Raw genomic sequence first — 22556 nt, forward strand, 5'->3', positions numbered from 1 at the left:
AAACACGTGAGATTTCGAATTGTAAATTATATTATTACATTGTGCTCTTATCTATTTTAATTTTTTTTTTATTTAAAGACATCCTGTTTTTTTTTAAACCATTAAATCAACATTTGAATAATTTTATATTAGCTTCCCTTAGCATCTATTTATTATTTCGGTAGTTAAAAACCGCGTTTGCACAGTTCAATTCTTTTTTTTTAAGTGTGTCTAATGTTGAAGAAGGTCTTCAATTACTATTTGATTAGAAACCATCACCAAAGTAGTTGATGCATGAGTTAACTCGGGATTATTTTTAATCTCATACTTACAAACTGTATCTTAGGGAAATCTCTAAACTCGATTAGAAAAAGATTTTTTTTTCAATCACTTTTACAGTTATTTTTAGGCCAAGTTATCCCAAAATTATCCAGGTCCTTTTGTCAGCCAACACTCTAGTTCTTGTGGTAATATTTGGATAGCCGTTATTAGGGAAACTAAATTAAAATGCCTTACTGGTATCTAAGGTCACCTTTAAGTGCTGCATACGGCAAATAGTATCCAAGAGTATCGAGATTCTGAAAAATGAATCTTACAATCCCAGGTTCTTGCCTAATGACAATTTCTTCCATCTTTTTCTGTAGACGAAGAAAAAGAGATGTTAATGTTTTGATAGAATATTTGGATTAACCTGTATCAATTGAAGCAACTCCTAAAACGAATCCTGGAGCTCAACGTCATCCTCGGTTTTTGTGAGACTACTGTCACTTTGGCCTTTGACGACAAGTCACAACCGGTTTTAACCTATTTTCGTTAATAGGCCGTCTTTCTCATTCCGATTTAGCATCACGCTAAACGTCATCTTCACTCCAAGTCCTCATGCCATATTTTTTGGCTTTCCGAAAATCCTAAGCGCGTATATGTTTTTTGGTAGAAGAGAGAGATAGTCACTCTGAAACCAATAGATAGGATTTTTTTCACATTCTTTCCTCCACATAGCTCGAATGCTTACCACCCACCAAGTCTAGTTACGCATGCTTAATTCCTCGCTTAATAACTTTAGAATAATCAATTTTTTTGTCAAAATTACGAAATAAAAAAACAACTCTAATTTTGTCATAAAAATCATATTTTATTATTTACGCTACTTGGTATCAGAATCAGAAGTGATGTTGACTACTTTAACGATTAATTAATAAAAATTAAAATTTTTAATAGAATAATTCATAGAAACGTTTAATTGGTTTTTTTTTTTTTTAAATTGGATCTGTGATAAACGTTCCAAAATTTTACTAAAAATTTATCGTGAATTTTTTTGTTTCAAGGCGTAAATTACAATTGATCATGTACTCCGACAGTTCAAATTTTAGCTGAAATTTTTTTTATGATTTTTATTTTGAGCGCTAGAAGAATAATGTGTACTTGAAAATAAAAGCATGATTTTCAGCTGAAGCAACTCGTACTCTCTACTTTTTCCTCTACATAAACTGTCACATATAAGGATTTATGTAGAACATAAATACTAAAGTTGCGATGCAGAATTTTGGAAATCAGATTTTCTATTGCTGTATAATTCCATTCCAAAGGGTTCTCTAGTATGTGATTTTTCTAGACTCATAAAAACTGGAAAAGATGCATTTCGTCATCGGAAACTTCCAAATCACCTTCGATTTCTCCCATATCGTCTTCGTCATTCATTGACTCAGGACAATGTCTGCAACGACTATCGTTAATACCATAATTAATGGATGTTTTACCAACACATTCACAACAGCCATCATGAAACCATCGATAGCTGTTGGCACCAGTGCTTTGACAACTTTGACGACATTTATTCCAGGACATGCAAGAAGTCATGTAGATGACACTACAGTTTACTGTGTTGTAGTTATCTTCTTCATCAACTGTTTCTCCGTTCCAATACTTCATATTATCATCTAAATCAAAATCAGCAGTAATGATATCAATATCGACTGGAAATGTGACAATGTCCCATTCGACATCTTCGGGCTTCGAAGTTATCAATGCATTAAATAGCTCAGGAACACCATTAAATTCTTCTACATGGGACTTTTTAGATAAAGCATTTCGTGTTTGATTCGGTTTTGGACACAAATCCACACACTTACAGCATTCTTTCGAATATCTTTCTCCAAGGCAATTAAGAAACTCATTTTGACATGGGCAATTTTTCGGTTCACATTTGCAATTTTCAATTAATATGCATTTGGAAATAATCGAACCACAAACAATTTTATTGCAACCGTTAACTTGAGTTATGGTTAATAAATCACAGAAAAGAATGAGCAAACTCGTAGTCCATAGTTTCCAGAGTTTCATTTTTGTGTTTTGATATCCGGTTTCAATATATTTGAATTTGATGAAAGACTATGTGTCTTAGAAAACGTTTACACTATTCTGCTCTCCGATTCGATCAGAATCTTACATTCACGCTTTTAATGATTTTATAGGGTTTCAAAACATAAATAAGGAGATCTCACTGCTGAATTTTTATTTGAATAACTTTGTTAACAGAGAGAAAAAAACCTACGTTCAGTGTTGATCTGTTTAGTGTTTAAACTGCTGTTTATTTTTACCTTGCCTATTTAATTTATATTTTTGATCATAATTACTTTCTATATTTCTGACTTTTCCTGTAATCACTAATTACTTTTTGGCTAGAGGAGTGTACGGATCATCAGGTAGAAATTTGAATGTATGTGGAATAAAAGAGGGGTAGTTTTTTTTTTCTAAACAGCAGGTATAGGCGAAATTTAATTATTTTATTCTTATTTCTAAATCATTCATTGAATTTTCAGAAATTTCAAAAGCCATAGCAGTGTTTTTGTTAGCATTCGAAATCCACTTCGTTAAAAGCTAACACAGAGTCCAATGTCCAACAACAAAAACTTACAGGGAATTTCGTCATTTTTTTTCTTTCAGTAAAAATGAGTTGAACATTTGGCAATCTGTGAAACATTCATACAAAAAGATCTTTAAAATCAGATTGGCTTTGGATAGTTTTCGTGAAAAAAAAAGAATTGGATTCTTTTGCTTAACTCTCGAAAACATGGCTTATGAATTTCAATCTGTCCAATAATGGATAACGTTAAGAACAACAAATTTTTCAAGTTTCGGGTCCCTGATTCAGCGTCTGCGTTCCAAGATTTTTCCAATGACATTATTTCTTTGTGGTTGTAGGTAATCATATGGAAAGAAAAGGGACAAGATTTTTCCAATGACATTATTTCTTTGTGGTTGTAGGTAATCATATGGAAAGAAAAGGGACAGAATTTTCTAGTGGGATGAAATATCATATTTGTGTTCAGCACTCAAAAAAATATAAAGTTAACCAATAACAGTTCCATTAAAAATTTCAATATTTTTTGAGTGGAGACTGGCACAAATCCTCTTTATTTTGGAAATTCAGCAAAAACGTCAATTTGAAGTTAAAAGAGTAGAATAGGCTCCGTCGACTTAAGGTCTTAGAAGATAACTATGATGAAATTTGCCAAATAAGCTTCCAAGTTAAATATATTTTCTATAAAAATAATTTATCGAAATGAAATTTCAAAACATTTAAATGGAATGAGCTCGAAAGGAATTCCACTTTAATCTGCGGTATATTTTTTTGATTTTTTTCACTTGCGTTTTTTCGTTAAATTTTTACTGGTCCAACAAGAAGTTGAAAAAAAAAATTCTCAAGTACTGCTAAGAGTTTAGCGAGCTTGCTATCAAAATAGATTAAGACCAACAGTAACTAAACATTATGAATTCGGAAGCCTCATACAGAATTTGTATTTCGTAACAGACCTTTTGTGTAAGGAATCACCTGAACCGGTATTCTCCCAGCTTTCTTAACTTAAGTTTCGACGTACGACCCTCTTATAACTTAAAAACGCTTGTTAAAAAAATTTAAACTTAGCAGCCATTCATGAGCGACGGAAGAATACAGCCTATACAATTTCCAATTTTGTTTAAATAAGTGTACTACATGGCTTAGAAGTTTTACTTTTTGGTCCCTAACTTACATGTGTCAATGCTGAAAATCCATTTTAAGTTTTTAAAACTCATATAAGTATTGCAAATACAATTTTTTAAAAGTCTATAAAGAAGTTATTAACTTCAAAAACCCTAAAACGTTTTTTTTCTAATTTCTTGTAATTGAATTTCAAATTTTGATTAATTATGCACTAGAACTGAGCTTCCGCTTTGAAATATGGAACTATGTGTCAACTGAAACCTCTTCCTTTTATATAAAAAATATTAATATTTTTTGTTGACCTTAGTAGTTTTAAAGTCGGAAATGGCTTATTTCGAAAATGGCTTAAACATTTAAATATTTTTAACATCCAATGCCAAAAGCATTTAATTTAAAAATGGTAATTTAAACATTTCAATAGATGCAATGTTTTATACTCAATATAAAAAAATATTTATATTTTATTCACTCACGAACCAAACATAATCATGCATTAAAAACAAATTAATTTTAAAAGTTAAAATTATAGCAAAATCAAAGAACATACCATTTGCTTAAATTAATATGCTTTAAAATCACAAAATAATTTATACATAAATTTCTATCATAAAGTTGAAAGCAAATTGTATCATAATTACTATTATTTTTAAATTTAAAATTTTAATTAGGTAAATTAGTAAAGCACCGCATTGTTTTGTGAATAGAAATAATTTACAAAAAAATTAAAAACAAATATAACTGTGCAATAAAAAAATGATGAATTGATATCGCATTCATTAGTGGCACGTGTTTATTTATTTACATACAAAATTATATTGATAAGTAGACAAAAAAAAAAAATGAAAATTTTAGGAAACTTGAGGGTTTCAAATTGTGAAAACTCATTTTCAGACTGAGTAATTAATTCTCAGTTAATTTTTTTGTAAAATAAAAAGAAAAAGACAAAAACCAAATTTATTTCTTGGAAATTCTAGCAACATTGGTATAAGAAAATTAAAATAAAAATACAAATAAAAATACAATACAAAAGTAATATAAAAACCATCTAAGTGTACCCTCATCAGATAGCTATATAAATAAATAAATTGACAAACAGCATAAATATTTATGTTTAATATAAATAAAAATATGCATAATGTAAAATTCAAATACAGAAAAAAAGTATGCTTTATATGTGTTTTGTCAAAAAATTATTATTATATAAAAATTAGCATAAAATATTGTACTTTTTGTACAATTTTAATTAAAAAAAAAAATAAATCAAATGAAATACAAAAAATGAACATTCTATAGTTTGTATTTTTTTTTTAGATATAAAAAAAATAAATAATATAAAAAATATAGTCGTATATGTATTATTATACATATATGCATATGTACATCTTTTATAAGTTTTAGTTTTTAATAATAATTATAATTATATAATGGTAAATGTGTTTTTTTTTTGTTTTTATTTTTCCGTGGAGCTAAAAATAAATGAAATATTTTAAACAAAATAAGTAAATTATATAGGTATTTATAAAAAAAAAAATATGAATATTATTATATTTCATGTCTTAAGAAAATCAAAAGCAAAGAAAGAAAAAGATACTAACAAATATATGGAAAAACTCATCTCTTTTGTAAATCTCTACAAATGTTTGTTTTATTTATGAATCTTGTTGAATTGTTGCAGGAAAGCAGCTTGAAAAAATAACCGGGAAAAATTCTTTTAAACGGCAAATAATCGTAAAAGTGAGACTACCAGGTTTATAACTGTTTTGGAAAATTGTTATCTTGTTGATTTTTAATAATGTTTGAGTAATTGTATGTACTTATAAGTTAGAAACCAATAGATGGATCGAAAAATGGATTGTAAAATGTAAGTAGGGCTCAATCACCCTTATTTTATTTTGAATATTGATGCTATTGTTATTGATGTTGTTTGTTTACTTATTTTAAATCTAAAGTAACTCTAAAAACCATACTAAAACTTAAACTTTGAGCTCAGACCAGCAAACCAAACCCTACAGGTATCCGCCAGTGTGAAGCAGATACGTGGTAGAGTTATGATATTCTCGACATCGAGATCATAAAAACTCTGAATAAAAAGGAAGAAGAAGGTAGAACGATTTGCCTTAACCGTAAAAATTGTTAAAATGAAATGAATACACATACGCCACAGTGACCACTTTCTGATAAAAATGAGTTATTCTTCAGGGGAAGTTTGTTTGTTTATTTTTCTCTCGGAATTTATTTTGCCTTTGAGAATCTCTCTCGAAATTTTTTTCCACAGACTTAAAATACTATTAAAACAGCAAAATTCCCCTGGAAAATTTATAGTGGATATCATATTTCAAGCAAGGCAAACATCATCAGGGAAATTTTAATCCACAATTATATGAAATTGGTTTATATTGCACCAGTTGATATGATTTTTAACATCATTTTGGAGAAGCGTACAGTCTGTTAAATTTTTTACACGTCTAAAAAATTTTAAATCGCCCGCAAATATAAGACACGTTGAGTTAGTAAGGACATCAGGAAGGTCATTTATAAAAATAAGGAACAGCATTGGACCTAAATGACTCCCTTGTGGAACACCGGAAGTTACAGAAAAGTGATGAGAGATAATCGATTCATCTATCTAATGAAAATGCATTTTTGGAAACAAAAAATCAAAATTTTTGCAGCTGTTTCTTAAATTATTATTTTTTTTTCAATAAAACAAACAAATAAACAATAATGAGTTACTATTTATTAAAACTTAAAAGCATTTTTAAAAAATTCAATGCCCCAATTCCTACCAAAAATTGTATTTTTGAAAATATATTTTTTTAGGTCCAATTTTTCAATAGTCAGTTAAACAGTCAGTTAGTACTTATTCCTAAGGATAGAGACAAAATCAATTTTTCAACAAGCAGATATAGCTTATTCCTTAGAATAAAACGATCTGCTTCTTTCAGAGACGAATTAAAATTATTCTAAGGAATAAACTCAACAAAAATATTTTGTCAAAGCTGTTTTGAAAGAATTTTGAAAAAAATACAGTGGAACACAAGAAAACAAAAACAATCATGAATAAAAATGACGTTTAATTTTAAATATTTTTGAATTTGACAATTTGTTTTTGTTATTCTGTAGAATAAATTATTCTTGATTGAAAAAATCAATGTTTTTATCTGATTGTTTATGAGCCTAATAAATTTATTCGTCGAACAGTTAACTGACCTTTTATTAGAAGATTGAAAAATTGGCTCTTATGTCGTTTTCGATTGGCTCTCCGGAAGCGTCCGGAATCATTCAAAAGACTTCTGAAACCGTTTTATTGGCATGAAAATGACAGCCAGAACGCTTCTCAGCAGAGAAATTCTCTTCTTGATTTCAAATCAGAATCAAACCAAGAAGCACTAATACATGAATACTCACATGTCAAAGATACACTCAATCATTGTTTATTATTATTTTTCATTCAAATTTTTTTCGTTTTCTGAAATTAATTTGTTTATTTATTTTCAAACAAATAAATAAAGCTTTTAAAATATTTTGCAAAACGAATTCCCGATTAATTTGTTGAATATTAGGTACTATTTTCTTCACATATTAATTATTTTTCAAGTCTTATGCCATATTTGACATTTTAAATTTCACAGAAAAACAAACACAAACACAAAAAAAAATAGAATTGAGTGGAAGCAATTCAAACTGTTTTATTGGATTTCAGAATGAGTGAATCCTTGAGTGATTCCAATCGAAAACGACATTAGTTAAAAAAAAAAAATATTAATGTCATAATTAAATTTTCGATTCATAAAGACTATTAAAGCTTTTATGTATAAGAAGAATCAGCACTATATTAATTGAACTTGTTACTAGGCGCACAGAAAGAAAAAATCTCTGAAGGCTCAATCGCTCAATGTCATTTTGAAAGAGAGAAAAATAATTTTGTGGGACAAGTTTCACACATGAATCCAATTTTTTTTTCAAATCCAACACTTCAACTGCAACTTCACACATCTACAATTTTTCTTCAAATATTCAATTTTGAAAAAAAAAACTATTTCGAAATTAATAATATCGTGAAACAAGCTCAAAATAATAACATACCTATTCTTCAAGTTTTCAAATTAAATGTTTCATGTTTTTAGCACATATGTATCACCAATTTGAATATCGAACGAACAGTTGTTTTGTCAAAACAATAAGAAAAAGAAAAAACTGGGGTCGAATCACGGCATACGTTCGTTAACGTATGGCCGCTATCTGTCCCTATCTTTTTCTACTGATTAAATAGAGACGGCAATAGTTAAAATGTTAACGTATGATCGTAATCGTGTGCCGTGATTCGACCCCTGATAAATTAATCCAAAAAGTTTTTATTTCAAAAATCTCCGAAAAAAGTGAGCGCTCAACTGATGTTTTTTGTCTCATTTAAAAATCTCTGAGCCCTCAGAGATCTCTTTTTTTGGGAAGCACCTACATATTTATTTAAAATCGGCTGTTTTAAGATAGAAGTACATACACTCAGAAAAAAAATAACTCCTTTAATAGTTAAAACCGAGAAAACTATGTTAAATAGTCATTATTCACTATTGAATAGTTATTAAATATTATTGATTATTTAAATAGTCACATATGTATAACTAATTTAATAATTAAAATTGACTATTTAATAGTTAATTTGGAGAATACGAGTACTTCGATTGACTATTAAAGGCTGCGTTCCTTTGGAAATATTTATATACTGCTAAGTACTTAAAGCTGCTTTGAACTACTTTTTCAGTATAGCAAAAGTATTTCAAAGTAGTTTTAAGTACTAAGCAGTAGATAAATATTTCCAAAGGAGCGCAGCTAAAATTGTCACAAATAAATTATTTTTAAACTATATAGCTATAGTAAAAAAAACCTTTTTAAAATAAAACAACAACAAATGCTCATACAAATGTTAGACAGAGGCGTGTGAGTGAAAGTTTTTGTGTGCTTGTATTTGTGAATCTTGATAAAAATCGGGATGGGTCGAATTACGGCATACGATTACGATAATACGTTAACGTTTTGAATATTGCTGTCTCTATTTTTTCAGTACAAAAAGATAGAGACATATAGCGTCAATACGTTAAAGTGTGATCGAAATCGTATGCCGTAATTCGAATTTCGATTTCATTTTTTTGAATTTCAAGTCGCAAATAGATCATGAAATCTGAGATTTTCCACTTTTTTCAGATTCAAAATCTGATTCTAAATGCCGTCAATAGAAAACGACTTAAATCTGCATTGAAAGAGGACACAGTATTCAAGAACCAAAGGTGTTGGATAGAGAAAGTAGATGAGAATGCCGAGATCTTTGTATATAAAATCTATAGTACTATCATGAAGTGCAATTTTTTAGTTTGTTCGTTACCTGAGTGGTCGCGAGGGCGCTTAGATCGAATTAATAATGGGAGTAAGGAGATGAGATATACATTTCTGTTTGAAATTTGACATATTTTTTAGTTCGTTCGCTAGCTTACTTTTTTGGTGGCGCTGTTTTTTTTTCATGATAGTACTATAGATTTTATATACAAAGGCCGAGATCTTCATAAGTGTAGATTATAGGAAGATTATGGCGATGACGAACATGTCGTCAGTATCGTACACCTTTCCTTCAAACATACGGATTACAGGTATATATGTATCTATCCCCCTTTTCTTTTCTGCATGCAGACCTATGTTAATCCAGCATTAAAATACATAGTCAGCTATTACATAAAGCCTCAAGAGGCGCGCCTCTTTTCAAACGTAATGAGTGCAAAAGAGAAAAAAGATGAAACAAAAAATTATCCGACCAGAGAGTCGTGGGTGGGAATTCTGAAACTATTTTTTGACGTTTCTTTTTCCACTTTTCCTTTTTTCAACATTCTCTTTCATTTCTTTATGCTTCTTGGTGCAATACAACAACAACAAATTTTAAATCAAAAGAGAAATGTCAAATTTGAGTCCTGGACTCAAGAGGCATCGTGTAATAGTACGCGCCTCACAGAATGATTATCAAAAGAAAGTTAGAAAAAAGAGTCAAGCCTCTTGAGGCTTCATGTAATAGCTGACATACTTTAGTTTATTCTTAAAATTGGTAAATTTTACTGACCTACGTATACACAGTTTTACCTACCAATAAAACACAGCTTCTATTAATTTGCATCCGCCTTAAGAATTTCTCTGTTCCATTTTACTTTGTTCCTCTTCTTTCACGTGCGCACTATACGAACAAAACACAAAAACAAAACGTCAATTTTTCTGACATCTATTTTGACAGCAGTGCATTTATTTTCGCAGAGTTTATTTTGTTTTGGTTTCAAATTGGTAAATTTGTAAAAATACACGTTTGTTATTTTGTGAAATTGCCAGTGTTTTTCAACAACAAATTTAACATTTTCTCTAAAAAAAAAAACGGTAAGCACTATTAACTATGATTATAATTTCCATTTAAATTCATCTGCAATATGTTGAAAATGGTGGTGCCAATACACAAACGCATCTAGAACGTGGTTGTACAATAACCCTAGGATCACGTTTTGGTTTTAAAAGACCTTTTTGCAGTAAAAGAATTATATCTCCTGCCAAAGCATATTGACAAAGTAATATGTTTGAATGAAAGTTGCAATTGTTAATGGCATAGCTTAAAATTGAGCGTGTCATTAATTTCACGAGGAATTGTTTGTCAATATCTGAAATATGTTAAGACTTTATAAATAAAAAGTTCAATGAATCTTGACAAACCTTGTAGTTCCTTTCTTACTCTCAGTATCTTGTTCTTTTTATGACACTCAATTGCTGCCATAACTTGCTTTCCAACACCCACAATTAGCTCTCGTTTGAACTTTATAAACAAATGTTCAACGAAAATACGTTGATCTCGAGACAGCTGATGGAGACTTTTTCTTTTCTTAGTTAGATTGTTGGCATTGTCATCTTCATTATCATCGTCGTCAGGGTCAATGACGACTGATGTTAAAGAGCCCTTGAAAAAAAAAAACTTTCAGTTGGGAGATTTCTCAGAAAAATCATCATGATTTTACTTACTGCTGGAGTTGGTGGTCTTCCAGTTGTTAATTTAACACCACCTTCATTCAAAGCATAGCTTCCAGTTCCAATTAAGGTCGAAAAGCTATTGAATGAAACACCTTTTGCCAATGAGTATCTTTTTGTTCGTGTCGATAGGAAACTTATACTTCTTGATCCGGTACTTACACGGTCAGTTGAGATAATGTGGGTTGCTCTCTTAAAATGGAAATCAGATCATAATTCTATAATATTTCTTAAAATTAAAAACTCACCTTTAAAACATATTGCTTGACATTAGTAAACAATTTATTTATACGATTTGAAAGTACATATTCAATTTCCTTTTCACAGGTTAGATCTTTGTCAAATTTTGCTAGAATATCTTCTAATATGTATTTGGCTGCTTTGAAAATATAATCATCTGAATCGAAATGTTGTAATTTTTGGGGATTTTCTAAATCGATTGCAGTTTGAAGGGCATCATGAATGTCTTGAGATGTTAGATTTTTTAAATCATCTTCATTTGACTAAAAGAGAAAGTTTTAAAAAATTTAGACTGAATTCTCTATAGGATTTAATGAAGAAGAAATAATTCATACTTTTTCAAGGCTGCATCGTATTTTCTTTATTAAACGCTTTTTTCTTGTAACATTTTCCGAATGATGACCGCGACGGCATCTATTTTCGAGTTGCTGTTGAATTTCATTCCATTTTTGTTGATATTGAACTCTGTGATTCTAATAGACGAAAAGTACTTTTTTGGTAGGTTTTTAAGAAATTTTAAGTTAGTTGGTAATTAAATATTTACTACACAACAAGTTGAAGACGTTTAAGCCTCTGAAAATATTAGTTAACTAAATTTTTACCGCCTCGCCTGTAAATTGAATTCGATTTTTATGAATATATTAAATCGTCAATACAAGCCCATTATAATAGAAATTAACGACAGATGCAATGCAACAAAAAACCGTTTGCAAAATATTAAGAACGATGGTGTTAATCTATTGCCATTATCAAATAGTGGAAACTTCATATAAAGCTAGTAAACGTTATTTAGTATGCCCTAAATTTTATGAATGCAAACCTGAACTAAATTCGTATGAATGGAAAACTTTATTAATTAGATCGAAAAATTATTTCAAGTTTATAAGATATCAACTATCTAGTTGAGCCAAAGCTCTGATTAGAGCTAATGCTTCAAAAACCAGAATATCCAAATGACAAGTTCTGAGCCAAGATGTGAAAAAAATTGGTACTGAAATTAATTTTCTTAGTTGTAAAATACAACTGTGTATAAAGTTTATTGAAGGAATAAAGTCTAGGAAGAGTAGGAAGCCATTCCCAATATCAGAATCAAGAACAAGTCTATTCTGGTATTTGTGGACCATTTCAAGCAAAATCGGTTGGTGCTTCTTATTTTCTTATCTTTTTGGGCGATTTTGTCCATATAGTTTTTAATAATTAGCTATTAAGGTTCCAAATCAGAAGTAAAAGGAATGAATTTGAAAAATTTTCTGAAAGTACATTTGCAGTGAGTTTTTTTAAATTTTGTTCTTCCAATATTTTACTAAAATTTGTTTCCTATAATCCTCAACAGAGTCGGAATGTTGTACGAAAGTAGAGATCCTTAGTTGATAATGCATGTGTGCATGCTCAAGGCTCATGGATTCATGGTTAGAAAAGTAGAAGCAATTTCATTTGTACCATATTTGATAAATTGCACCCCAAGTCGAACCCAAGTTTGCGACCATTTTCTCGTATATCATTGGTTCACACGATATTATGTTAGATTGAAACATCCGCACATTACCAATTATGTAGCAATAACGTAGATTGTTTGAAACTTTGCAATTTGTGCATTGTTTGTGATTGTTGGCAAAAGTCGTCACATAAAAAACTATCAGTCTTTCTATTGTAAAAAGTCATAGAATAAAAAGAATTTATATTAGAGATTTTGGAACTCTCGAAAGGGGTTTTTCAATTAATTAAATTAAAAAAAAAAGATAAATTAATAAAAAAGAAGTTTGCTCAATCAGAGTAGTGACCAATGCTTTTAACTCATGTTTATGGCAGAAACAAACACTGATTAAAACCCTGGCCCTTTTGATCAACTTTTTAGTAAAGCAATAGAGTAATGTAGTTTTTAGTAGGGCAAACCAATTACTCACCTCAATCCATTCTTTCATATCATTTTCATTTTCTTTAGTTATTTGCTTCAATTTCTCATGCTTCATAATTCTTTCTTGAAGATGCATCTCCCAAGATAGCTCAGCTTTTTCCTCAGCCATTTTCATACTTGTTTCCTTAATCGATTTTATGTTTCTTTTGAGTCTATCTGATTTGTATTGCAAATGTTTTTTCAGTGCAATAAGTCGCTTTCTCTGAATATCGATTCCAACATCCAAAATATGTTTAATCCGAAAATTATTCAATTCTTTTTTATGTCTCCAAACTTCTTCCTGTAAATTCTTGTGTAGTTCGATTTTCTGTTCTTTTTCACAAATTCTTTCGACAATGGCTTGATTTCTTTGAGCACGTTTTTGAGAAATTTCGGCTTTTCGCGTTGATATATCTCCAAAGTAATTTGTGCCTTTTAGACTTTTTTCAGTAAGCTTCTTTTCTCGTTCTGCTATCTGTTCAGCATGTGATATCATGTGAATATCTTGTTGTTCTTCGCTCATTTTATTTCTCTGCGACCGAATGAGTGAGAGATATGTTTCATGCAAAGGTATTCGATGTTCATTGAACTCCTTCAAGGTACAAATGACATCATTGTTTTCAGTTATTTCACCGTTTTCTCGAAGACGCTAAATCGAAATAAATAATATCTCAGTTAAAGTTGGCAAAAATGAACAAATATTCTACTTTCAAAAGTTTCTCATTGGAATAAAATCTTCCCAAATGTGGATCATGCAAAGGATTGTAGTCCATTTTTGCATTGAGACAAACTGAATCAAAATCCCGCTGTGAGTTTTCATACTGAAAATGGGTTTTAAATTTTGTGTGTTTCAAAATTTAACTGAAAACTTACAGATCTTCCAATTTTATTCTTTGTGAATATTACTTGATTATTGGGACATTTAAGCATGGGAAGCTTCGAATGTAGAGGAATTGATTCCCAACCTGGCAATGCATTTATCGGTAGACCAGCTGGACGTTCAACTTCAGGTAGTGCATTGTAGGTATTTTTGTGAGGCAAACTTAGAAGTATTGCAAGTTTTTCCATATCATCGATCTCATTTCTTGAGGTTAGTTTCTTTGAAGACATTTTAATTTATTTCTGTTAAAATTTCAACAAAAATGAGACAAAATACAAAAAACAACTGCGTCTGAACAAAGACATGTAAAACAATTAAAATGATCTTTTGTCATTTCTTAGAAAAATAAAAATAAAATATAAAAATCTCGTCTAAGAAAGTATTTTTTAAAGTTGAAAAATGATAGTCTAAGAGCCCACAGCAAATTTTGAGAGTGGAGGTATAACCAAAATGTGAGTATGCAGTTTTATAGCCTAAATTAGTTCTAATAAGGATTTCAAAAGTCTGGCAGCTTAAAATCACGGCTTTATATTGTTTTCATATGAGTTAAGCTGTTTAATTTTTTGTTTGTTTGTTTATTTTTTTTTTGTTATTCCAAACCCTCCAAAAATAGAGCCGACGATGATGATTGTCAGTCTTTGTATTCAGAATGTGAATTCATCTTAATTTAGTCTACCCACATCAACTGGAAAACTCGCGTTGTTTAACCGTTGTTGTTGATATTAGAATCGATAGGTATTATTAATAACTGAAAATCACACATGCAAACAAAAAGCATTAAACTCCAAACGAAGAATGGCATACAATTTCTTACATAACAAAGAAAGGAGAATGGACATTTTGGACGTTCGGCGGCCATTAATGAAATTGGTATCAAATGAAAGAACTATAACTTAGGAATAACTTTTACTATGGACGTTTTGGTGCAAAGCATTAAGAATGTAAGATATTGTAATATTCGTAGTGTTAATGCATTGTGCAATGTGAAAAGGACAAAGTGAATAATATATTGATTTTGAATATAAAATATGATTCTGTGTCATTTTCCCTGAGCTTGAAGACATTAATCTTGAATATCCGACCAATAGAACTCTTAATATAAACTTTTTAAAACAACATTATCGAGACTTTTTTTTAGAGTTTTCATGTGATCCAAACTAACAAAATATTGAACAAAAAACTAAAATAAAAACTCAAAAGTGTGGTTTTAAAAATGTTATATTTTGGTCTCTATTTGTCGGATATTCAAGGTTAGGTTATTTAGGCTCAGGAAAAATGACAGAACATCAACCTTTTTCATTTAAAATACATTTTTAAGTTGTAATATTGAGAAAATTCATAAAGTGTTAAATGCAAAAATGCATTTTATCTATTTGTTAGGCACGTCACAGGGAAAAAAAAACTTTTGCAAAATACTTTTATGACTTAACTACATCAATAAAGGACAAAATCATTTTTGGCCGCGCAACGTCCGCGTTCCATACAAATTTGCCCATTCTCCTTTTAGAAATTCTTTTTGAAAATCGTTAGAGTCGTTTTTTTTTTAATAGTTTTATATTTAAAAAAATTTAAATTTTTCAAAATAAGAATAAGGTACAGGTAACAAGAATTAAGAAAAAGTTTAAAAAAAATTCATCGATTCGTTTTCAAAAAATTTATTTTTCAAAAAATAAAAAAAAATGAAATTGAATTTTTTTTTTAATTCAAAAAATATTTTTTTTAAATTTTCACAGCATAAGGTTTGTAAAACGTTTCAGTGCAATCGGTAGCGTTCAGTGGCGTATTGAGGGGGGGGGGGGGGCTCAGGGGGCTCAAGCCCCCCCCCCCCCCCCAAGCCTCCAAGACAATTTTATTATTTAGCTGATTTCTTCATAATGTACATGATTAAGTGAAACTTGTTCGTAAATCTTAGAGATTTAGAGGCAGCTCAGATGTTTGAGCCCCCTCCAAATTCTGAAAGGGCTGTTTGTGTTTGTTTGAGTTAGGGCCTTAGCTGACCTTGAGGGTTGGGATACATTTTTTTCGGATTTTATTCCAATTCGGAATTCTTGAAATCTTTTTTTTCGGTATTTTGGCGTCGAGTTACATCACCGTTAAATTTTGTAAAACTTCTTATGCAAACTCTAAACACCGTATTTTATCGTCTTCAGTATATTTACTTTTTTCAAAATAATAAAAACATTACTAATGGTTTCTTTAAGGAAATTCCAGTTTGCGCTTCTGAAAATTAGTTTTTCAGACTTTCACGTTCTGCAATTCACTTTTTGCGCATTCACTTGCCGATAGTGAAATTAAATGTTCTGGATTTTTTCACTCACTTTGGATTTTCTGATCGAAATCAGTTCACTTTGTTTCTGTAAGTGAATTTGGTGCCTTTTTCAATGAATATGCAATCTTTGGACAAAATTTGTTGTTAATTTATTTATATCATAATTCATCATTGCCTCTGTGTTTGCACCTCATTCGCTTTACACTTTACCTAATTAATTTTTATTTGAGTATTTACAAATTGCAATAATATCGCCCATGTTCTGTATTTCACTTACATATGTACATATTTGATATGTCTCGAAAAATGTGTCTACTTATTTTTTCTTTTAAATTCAGCTTTTTTCATTAAAATTGTAAATAAAATTGCATCCATGCTCAAAGCACCAGTAATTTCACTTTAGAAACAAAATAAAAATGGATGATAGCTACTTCAGTTTTGACAGTTCGAAGCATTTACAAAGTTGTCGAAATCGATCGAAGATCCATTTCACGTGAAATTGAAAAGTGATTTCAATTCACTTTCGGTCGAATTGCGGAAAATAGTAATGAGTATAGCTCAAAAACAAGACGTGATAGGAATAAATTCGTAAACAGTTTTGAATTCAGCACATGACAAAGTTCAAACGATATAAAGTGTTTTTTTTTTAAGATTACTCAACACCTTGCTGTTTGTGTAAAATGATTGAGATCAAGAACTTTGAAAAAACACTACTTTGACTGTGAAAGGAAGAGACAGTAGTACGAAGCTGTCGAGAGCAGTAAAATGTAACTTTCAGTACTGCAGCGCTTTTCTCTCGATCAAAGACGAATAAAAAAAAGAGAAAAAATGTTCCTACATTAAGATACCCTATACAAAATTTTTGAAAAATTTTCCAGCCCCCTCCAAATTTTTTTCTGGATTAGCGTTGTTTACAAGAAAATCAGACATCAAGAAAACGGTTTCATGGCAGTTACCGTTAATAACGGTATAACGGTAACAAATATTTTTTTTTATCAAAAATAGGTCCTTATTTGCTCCAGCACATTTATTTTTAATTAAAATCGTAAGCGTCGTTTTAAGGAAAAACAATCTTTTCCATTTTGGTCTTATAACATTATTAAATGAAATCGCATGTTTTCGTCCATGTTCCGAAATTCGATCGAAAGTGAATTGAAATCACTTTTCAATTTCACGTGAAATGAAATTGCATGTTCTACATTTCAAAAACTTTGAAATTGCTATTTTGTTTCTAAAGTGTAATTACTGCATGTGAAGCAAATACTAGATTAACAACAAATAAACATTACAAAACAATAAAAATATAATTTTATATGATATTTTGAACAAAAATTTGCAGATTCTTTGAAAAAGGTACATTGAATTCGTTCAGAAAATGTAAACGAGTGAAATGCAGAACACCTAATTTCACTTTTGGCAAATGAATTCGCAAATAGTAAAATGCAGAACATAGGGGTTTCTTCGACAATTTTTTTTTTCATGACAGATGTTCGGGTGTGTCCTTATGATAAAAATCAACTTGTTTCTTTTTATGATGATTAGAGGTCGGTAACACCCGCCATCTGTAGAAAACAGGCGAGTATCGTTTTTGACCATGGACAAATGAAATTAACAATAAAATTATATAAAAAATGATGTCACAACGAATTCTGTGAGTTATAAAAATTCAATTTTATAGTTGGCCAAAGGTATCTTCACTGAGGGAAAAAACAATTTAAAATCAACGAAAATCACGTTGATTCAACTACCTATTCTTTGGAATTATTTTGCGTTAAACACGAAAATTTTAAAATCAAAGAAGAACATCGTTAGTTTAGTGATTTGCCGTTATAAAACATCTTTCAATCAAAATTGTTTCAACTTTGAAAAAAAAAAAGCATCAATTTATTAAAAAACAATAAAAATAATCATTTTTATAAAAAAAAAACAAAACCGACTTCCATGGATCAATCAAAACTATGTTTTATGTTTTTTTTTGTATGTAGTTTCTGTGGCTAGAACTGAACAAAATGGGACCACACTACAGCCACTAGCTTTCCAATACAAAAAGAAATATCAAAATTGGTTCGCTCAGTCCAAAGTAATGAGGTAACAAACACAAAAAAAAAGAAAAATACAGACGAATTGAATACCTTCTCCTTTTTGAAAGTCGGTAAAAATTTGCAGCCACTGAGGGTCGAACCTACAACTCTTGGGTCAAATAAATATATGAAAAAAATGTCATTTTGCCCCCACCTGGACTTTGTCCAATTACTACTTTCTTAAATAAGTTTAAAGTCAATTTCAAAAAAAGAACTTCTATCTATCAAACGCATGTATTTCTAAATACAATCAGTTATAATAATATAGCATTTCTATAAATGTATGACAAATATTGACAACGAATTTAAAATTTTCCTCACTCTATATGCCAGAAAAACGGAAATAAAAATAGAACAGTTCACAAAAAAAAAAAAAAAAAAAATGTGTAAACAAGCACAGAAGTTTATTACGCATTATCATTGGAATTTGCCACCTTAAAAAAAAAGTATATTATCTCCCACCAAAACAAATACCGCAATAATACTTTGGTACACTCTTGCTGAGAAAAACATCCTTCTGTGTAACTTTGAATCCCCTATCTTTAGCCATTTATCGAGAATCCTTAACCAAAATATCATTTGATTCATCGTTTTCTCTTTCTCATCCTCTGCCATTCCTTCATATATTGTACGAGTACGTATAGGTTGTACGAGGTATTGAAATTTTGCAATCACATCATTTGCACTACATCTCAATAAAAAAACATAAAAAGCAGTATAGAGAGTATCCCCAAGGGTTCAATACTCCAAAGTTCAAAAAATAAACCATAAAAACAACCCCAAACCCAAAGAGGGTCGATTTATTTGAATTGGTGGGTTCGTTCGATCGAAAAACTCTTTTTTCTCCATCTCTTTCTATCTTTGTCTCTCTCTCTTTCCGTATTTCTTTATTACAAAAATATGAGTTTGGTTTTGTTATGTTGTTTTTCTTTTTTCTACAACTTTGCCTTCAATTATATTATTTTCCTTCCGCTAAATTTATTCTTAAGTTAATTATTTGATTACTTTCGCCGTTATGAATAAGTTTACTTTTGTGTACATACTCTCTTTTTCTCTCATACAAACCAAACAAACAGTAGGTAAACATTAAAGCGGAAATAACCTTAAAAATAGAAAAAAAAAATGAATTTCTAGCAAAAATAAATAGAAAACAGAAAAACAAATGGAAACCAAAACTGTGTTACTCAAGAGGTACAGAGTTGTAAAAGCTTGTCTAGGGAAAGCTTTTGAGTAAAAGCTCATATTTTAAAGCTTTTTTCTCTCATTTTCTTTTTTCTTTAGAAAGCAAGCTTAAAAGCTTTATGTTTTTCTCTCTAAAAAAGCTCTTCTCATTTACGAACAAAATGAAATCCTTTAATTTCTCTCTCTCTCTCTCTCTGGGACATGCGTAAAGCTTAAAGACAGTAAAAGAGAGGGAGACAACGTTGTTTGGGTCCCCACCTACTCAATTTTACGTCATTCGGCTTCCGTTGAAAACAATTCCTGCAAAATCCCTGTTATTTAAAAAAAAAAACTGTTTTTGTTTAATGTTTTGCGTTCGTTCTGGTTATTCTCTCCGGCTTATGCCGTGTCGTCCTCAGATGGGTGGGTCTGCACAAAATCCCCTTTAATATAAGTGAAACAGTGAAACCATGAAACTCCTTTTGAAAGTTTGTTGTTGAAAATATAAAAATAACAAATTCTGAAACTGACGACAAAAACCACCCTCGTATTCCTCGTTTTGCGGAAATATTTTAAACCCCCGCACACATCACGGGTCTTTTACATGTAAATTTTGGTAGGACTTCATTCAAATTATTTCGAGGGGTGTAGAAGAAGATAACAGTCTTTATACTTATGTGTATGAGTATAATCCTATATTCTTTCGAGTGTGTGCACTCGATTACGCCAAGTGTACACGTAATAGCACTACAGGTACTCTATAAGTGAATTCTAACCCCTTTATGTCGACGTTATCGTGAATAATTGCAAGTTTTTTGGGGGGTAAGTTTATATTTCAACACCCCTTTCTTCTTCATCTTTCTTTTTTCTGGACACAATGTTGATGTTGAGGTTAAAAGCATTCAAACAAAAAAATTGTTTTTTGGCAGACATATTTTTTTTTTGTATACAAAATACCCCAAAAAAGTCGGTATGACTGTCAACAGTTTCATTTATTAATTATTCAGAGAAAGTATAACGGTGAACACGTGACAAGTCGTAATTTACATTGTTTGTACTTGACAGATTTTTACTACTACTACTACTTACAAACGGTCGCCGTATTTGGGTTTTTATATCCACCAACCAACTATACAATTTTATTGCGGAAAAATATGAGTTTACTTAAGGAATTAGTTTTTATGAGTTAAGAACCTTAATAAAAGAAGTGAATATAAAAGGGAAAAAAAGAACTGAGATTTTGTACTTAAGGATTAGTGTAAATAAAGAAAGAGATTTTTTTTTTTTTTTTGTGTTGATGGTCAGCATTAATGGAAAGTTGGTGAATAAAAAGATTTATTTGGTTGTTTTATTTCTTCGGTTAAATTATTCAAATGGCAAATGATTTTGACCAAATTTCAGGTCGAAAATATGATGGTTTCAGTGAATGACACGCTTATTTCAAGGTATATTTGCAAATTCACTGGAGCTGAATCATGCTGAATTGCTTACAACCAAAAACGAAATTACATGGTAATAATATACCTAAGTAGTTAATAGCCGACAGGAACCATTATCGCAACATGAACTTTTTTTTTAATAATAATAATTTTAACTATATGCTATTTAAAAAACTGTTTTTTTTTTTTTTTCAACACAAATAATAGCCCTACCCTTTCGATAGGGGAGAGGGGGGCCAAATTTAACACTTTTAACTAAAACCGATGGTCCTTCTACAAATTTGACAATAAGTCAACCCAATCTTTTTTAAATTAAAGACCCATATTTTAGCTGCAAGATCCATCACAAAACTTTAGCAAAACCTAACGGTAATGTTGAAAAATAAAACTTCAAAAAAAAAGTCTTCTTGTTTCAACTTACCCTATATACGGGGCAAGGTAAGGAAAAAGTAGGGTAAGTCCCAAAAAATCGTTACGTTGAACGTTGAAGCACATCTTTTTTTCCCGAAAGTGGTTAAAATATGCTCCGAATATCTTCTAAACGGTTAAAGCAACCAATTTGATGCCAAGGACTTTTTTTGTAGAATATTTAAGCCCTTACAATAATCCATCTTACTAATTTAATAATAATGACTTTTCAGTGAAGTAGAAAATTTTGAAAAGTAAAAAAAGTTTTTATATGTTTGTTTAACTTTGACCTCGAATATCTTTCAAATGGTTAGATTAATAAAAAAAAAGTTAATAAGACCTTTTTTGTGGAGCAATCTGTTTCCTACAATAATATGTCATGCGCGTTTGATTATTATAATTTTTCAATTTTTTACAAAATTAAGAACAAAAAACGAATTTTTAAAGATTTTCTCGATTTTTGGACCTCAAATATCTACTAAACGGTTAGATAATTCAAAAAAAAGTGTATTTAACCTTTTTTAAAAAAGTGTATTTAACATTTTTTGTAAAGCGTTCAATTTTCTACAAGAATATGAAAAAAATTGAATAAAAAACGAAACTGATATAGACATAACATGTACACACAATTTTAGCCAAAACACAAATGCATATTACAAAAAAACACTTAGCACTATATCTTTTTCGGGTAAAGAGGTAGACCAAAATTAAAATTAAAATAAAAAGTTACAAACATGCTTTTTTTAGACACTAGTATAACTTTTCACCCTGCCATCTAATTATCAACTGAAGAAAATGTGCCGGTAGATATGGAAAAAATGAGCATTTTTCTCTTTCACGCGTTCCTTAATATTGAAATTGAACACCGCTTTTTTAGCTGTTACTTCTTACCCCTGTTACTTTTAGCCCCACTCTCCCCTACCAGCGTTACTCTCATGTAACATGTCTTTGAAAAATCGTAAAAAATATTCCATTAAATAATTTTTTAGGTTTCGATTTCGATGGCTTAATTGAAAGATAATAATGCCTAGTTACGGGAGTAGTACAAAAAGTTAGTCAAATATCATACTTTTAATTTTTTTTTATCTAAAAGGGACTGAAATCCACATTTTTTTTTTTACAAAAAATTTTATTTTTATATATGGTCAATGACCATTGGTCATAGTTTTGAAAAAAAAG

At 30.0% G+C, this 22556-nt stretch overlaps 3 protein-coding genes across 5 annotated transcripts in view; 1 reads left to right on the forward strand and 2 right to left on the reverse strand.

Annotated features, from left to right (window-relative positions):
* Positions 1-1113: 1113 nt before the first annotated feature.
* Positions 1114-2544, reverse strand: LOC129914334 (protein twisted gastrulation-like). The gene has a single exon (XM_055993533.1). The coding sequence runs from the start codon at positions 2317-2319 to the stop codon at positions 1594-1596; it is 726 nt and encodes a 241-aa protein (XP_055849508.1). The 5' UTR covers positions 2320-2544; the 3' UTR covers positions 1114-1593.
* Positions 2545-10204: 7660 nt separating this feature from the next.
* On the reverse strand, positions 10205-14360 carry LOC129914455 (uncharacterized). Its single transcript, XM_055993722.1, has 8 exons — positions 14013-14360; positions 13847-13960; positions 13150-13788; positions 11581-11718; positions 11254-11508; positions 11000-11197; positions 10697-10937; positions 10205-10644 (listed from the first exon to the last, which is right to left on the reverse strand). The coding sequence occupies exons 1-8, from the start codon at positions 14247-14249 to the stop codon at positions 10409-10411; spliced, it is 2058 nt and encodes a 685-aa protein (XP_055849697.1). The 5' UTR covers positions 14250-14360; the 3' UTR covers positions 10205-10408.
* Positions 10226-22556, forward strand: part of LOC129914428 (tRNA-dihydrouridine(16/17) synthase [NAD(P)(+)]-like) — a 134922-nt gene continuing 122591 nt past the window's right edge. For 2 of the 3 annotated variants that reach the window (XM_055993710.1, XM_055993695.1), the window contains exon 1: positions 10238-10369. The gene's annotated coding sequence lies outside the window, so the exon portion shown is untranslated. Of the gene's footprint in view, positions 10370-22556 lie in introns of all 3 variants that reach the window. The other variant, XM_055993688.1, reaches the window with a different exon arrangement.

The sequence above is a fragment of the Episyrphus balteatus genome, chromosome 1 (genome assembly GCF_945859705.1).
Source record: "Episyrphus balteatus chromosome 1, idEpiBalt1.1, whole genome shotgun sequence".
Lineage (NCBI taxonomy): Eukaryota > Metazoa > Arthropoda > Insecta > Diptera > Syrphidae > Episyrphus > Episyrphus balteatus.

Excerpts from the sequence above, each read along its gene's own strand:
- LOC129914334 (XM_055993533.1), bottom strand. The coding sequence starts at position 2,319 with ATGAAACTCTGGAAACTATGGACTACGAGTTTGCTCATTCTTTTCTGT.
- LOC129914455 (XM_055993722.1), bottom strand. The coding sequence starts at position 14,249 with ATGTCTTCAAAGAAACTAACCTCAAGAAATGAGATCGATGATATGGAA. Across the intron at positions 11,719-13,149 it reads ATATGAAAGAATGGATTGAG|AATCACAGAGTTCAATATCA; the intron begins GTGAGTAATTGG and ends TTCGTCTATTAG. Across the intron at positions 11,509-11,580 it reads TACGATGCAGCCTTGAAAAA|TCAAATGAAGATGATTTAAA; the intron begins GTATGAATTATT and ends TTTCTCTTTTAG.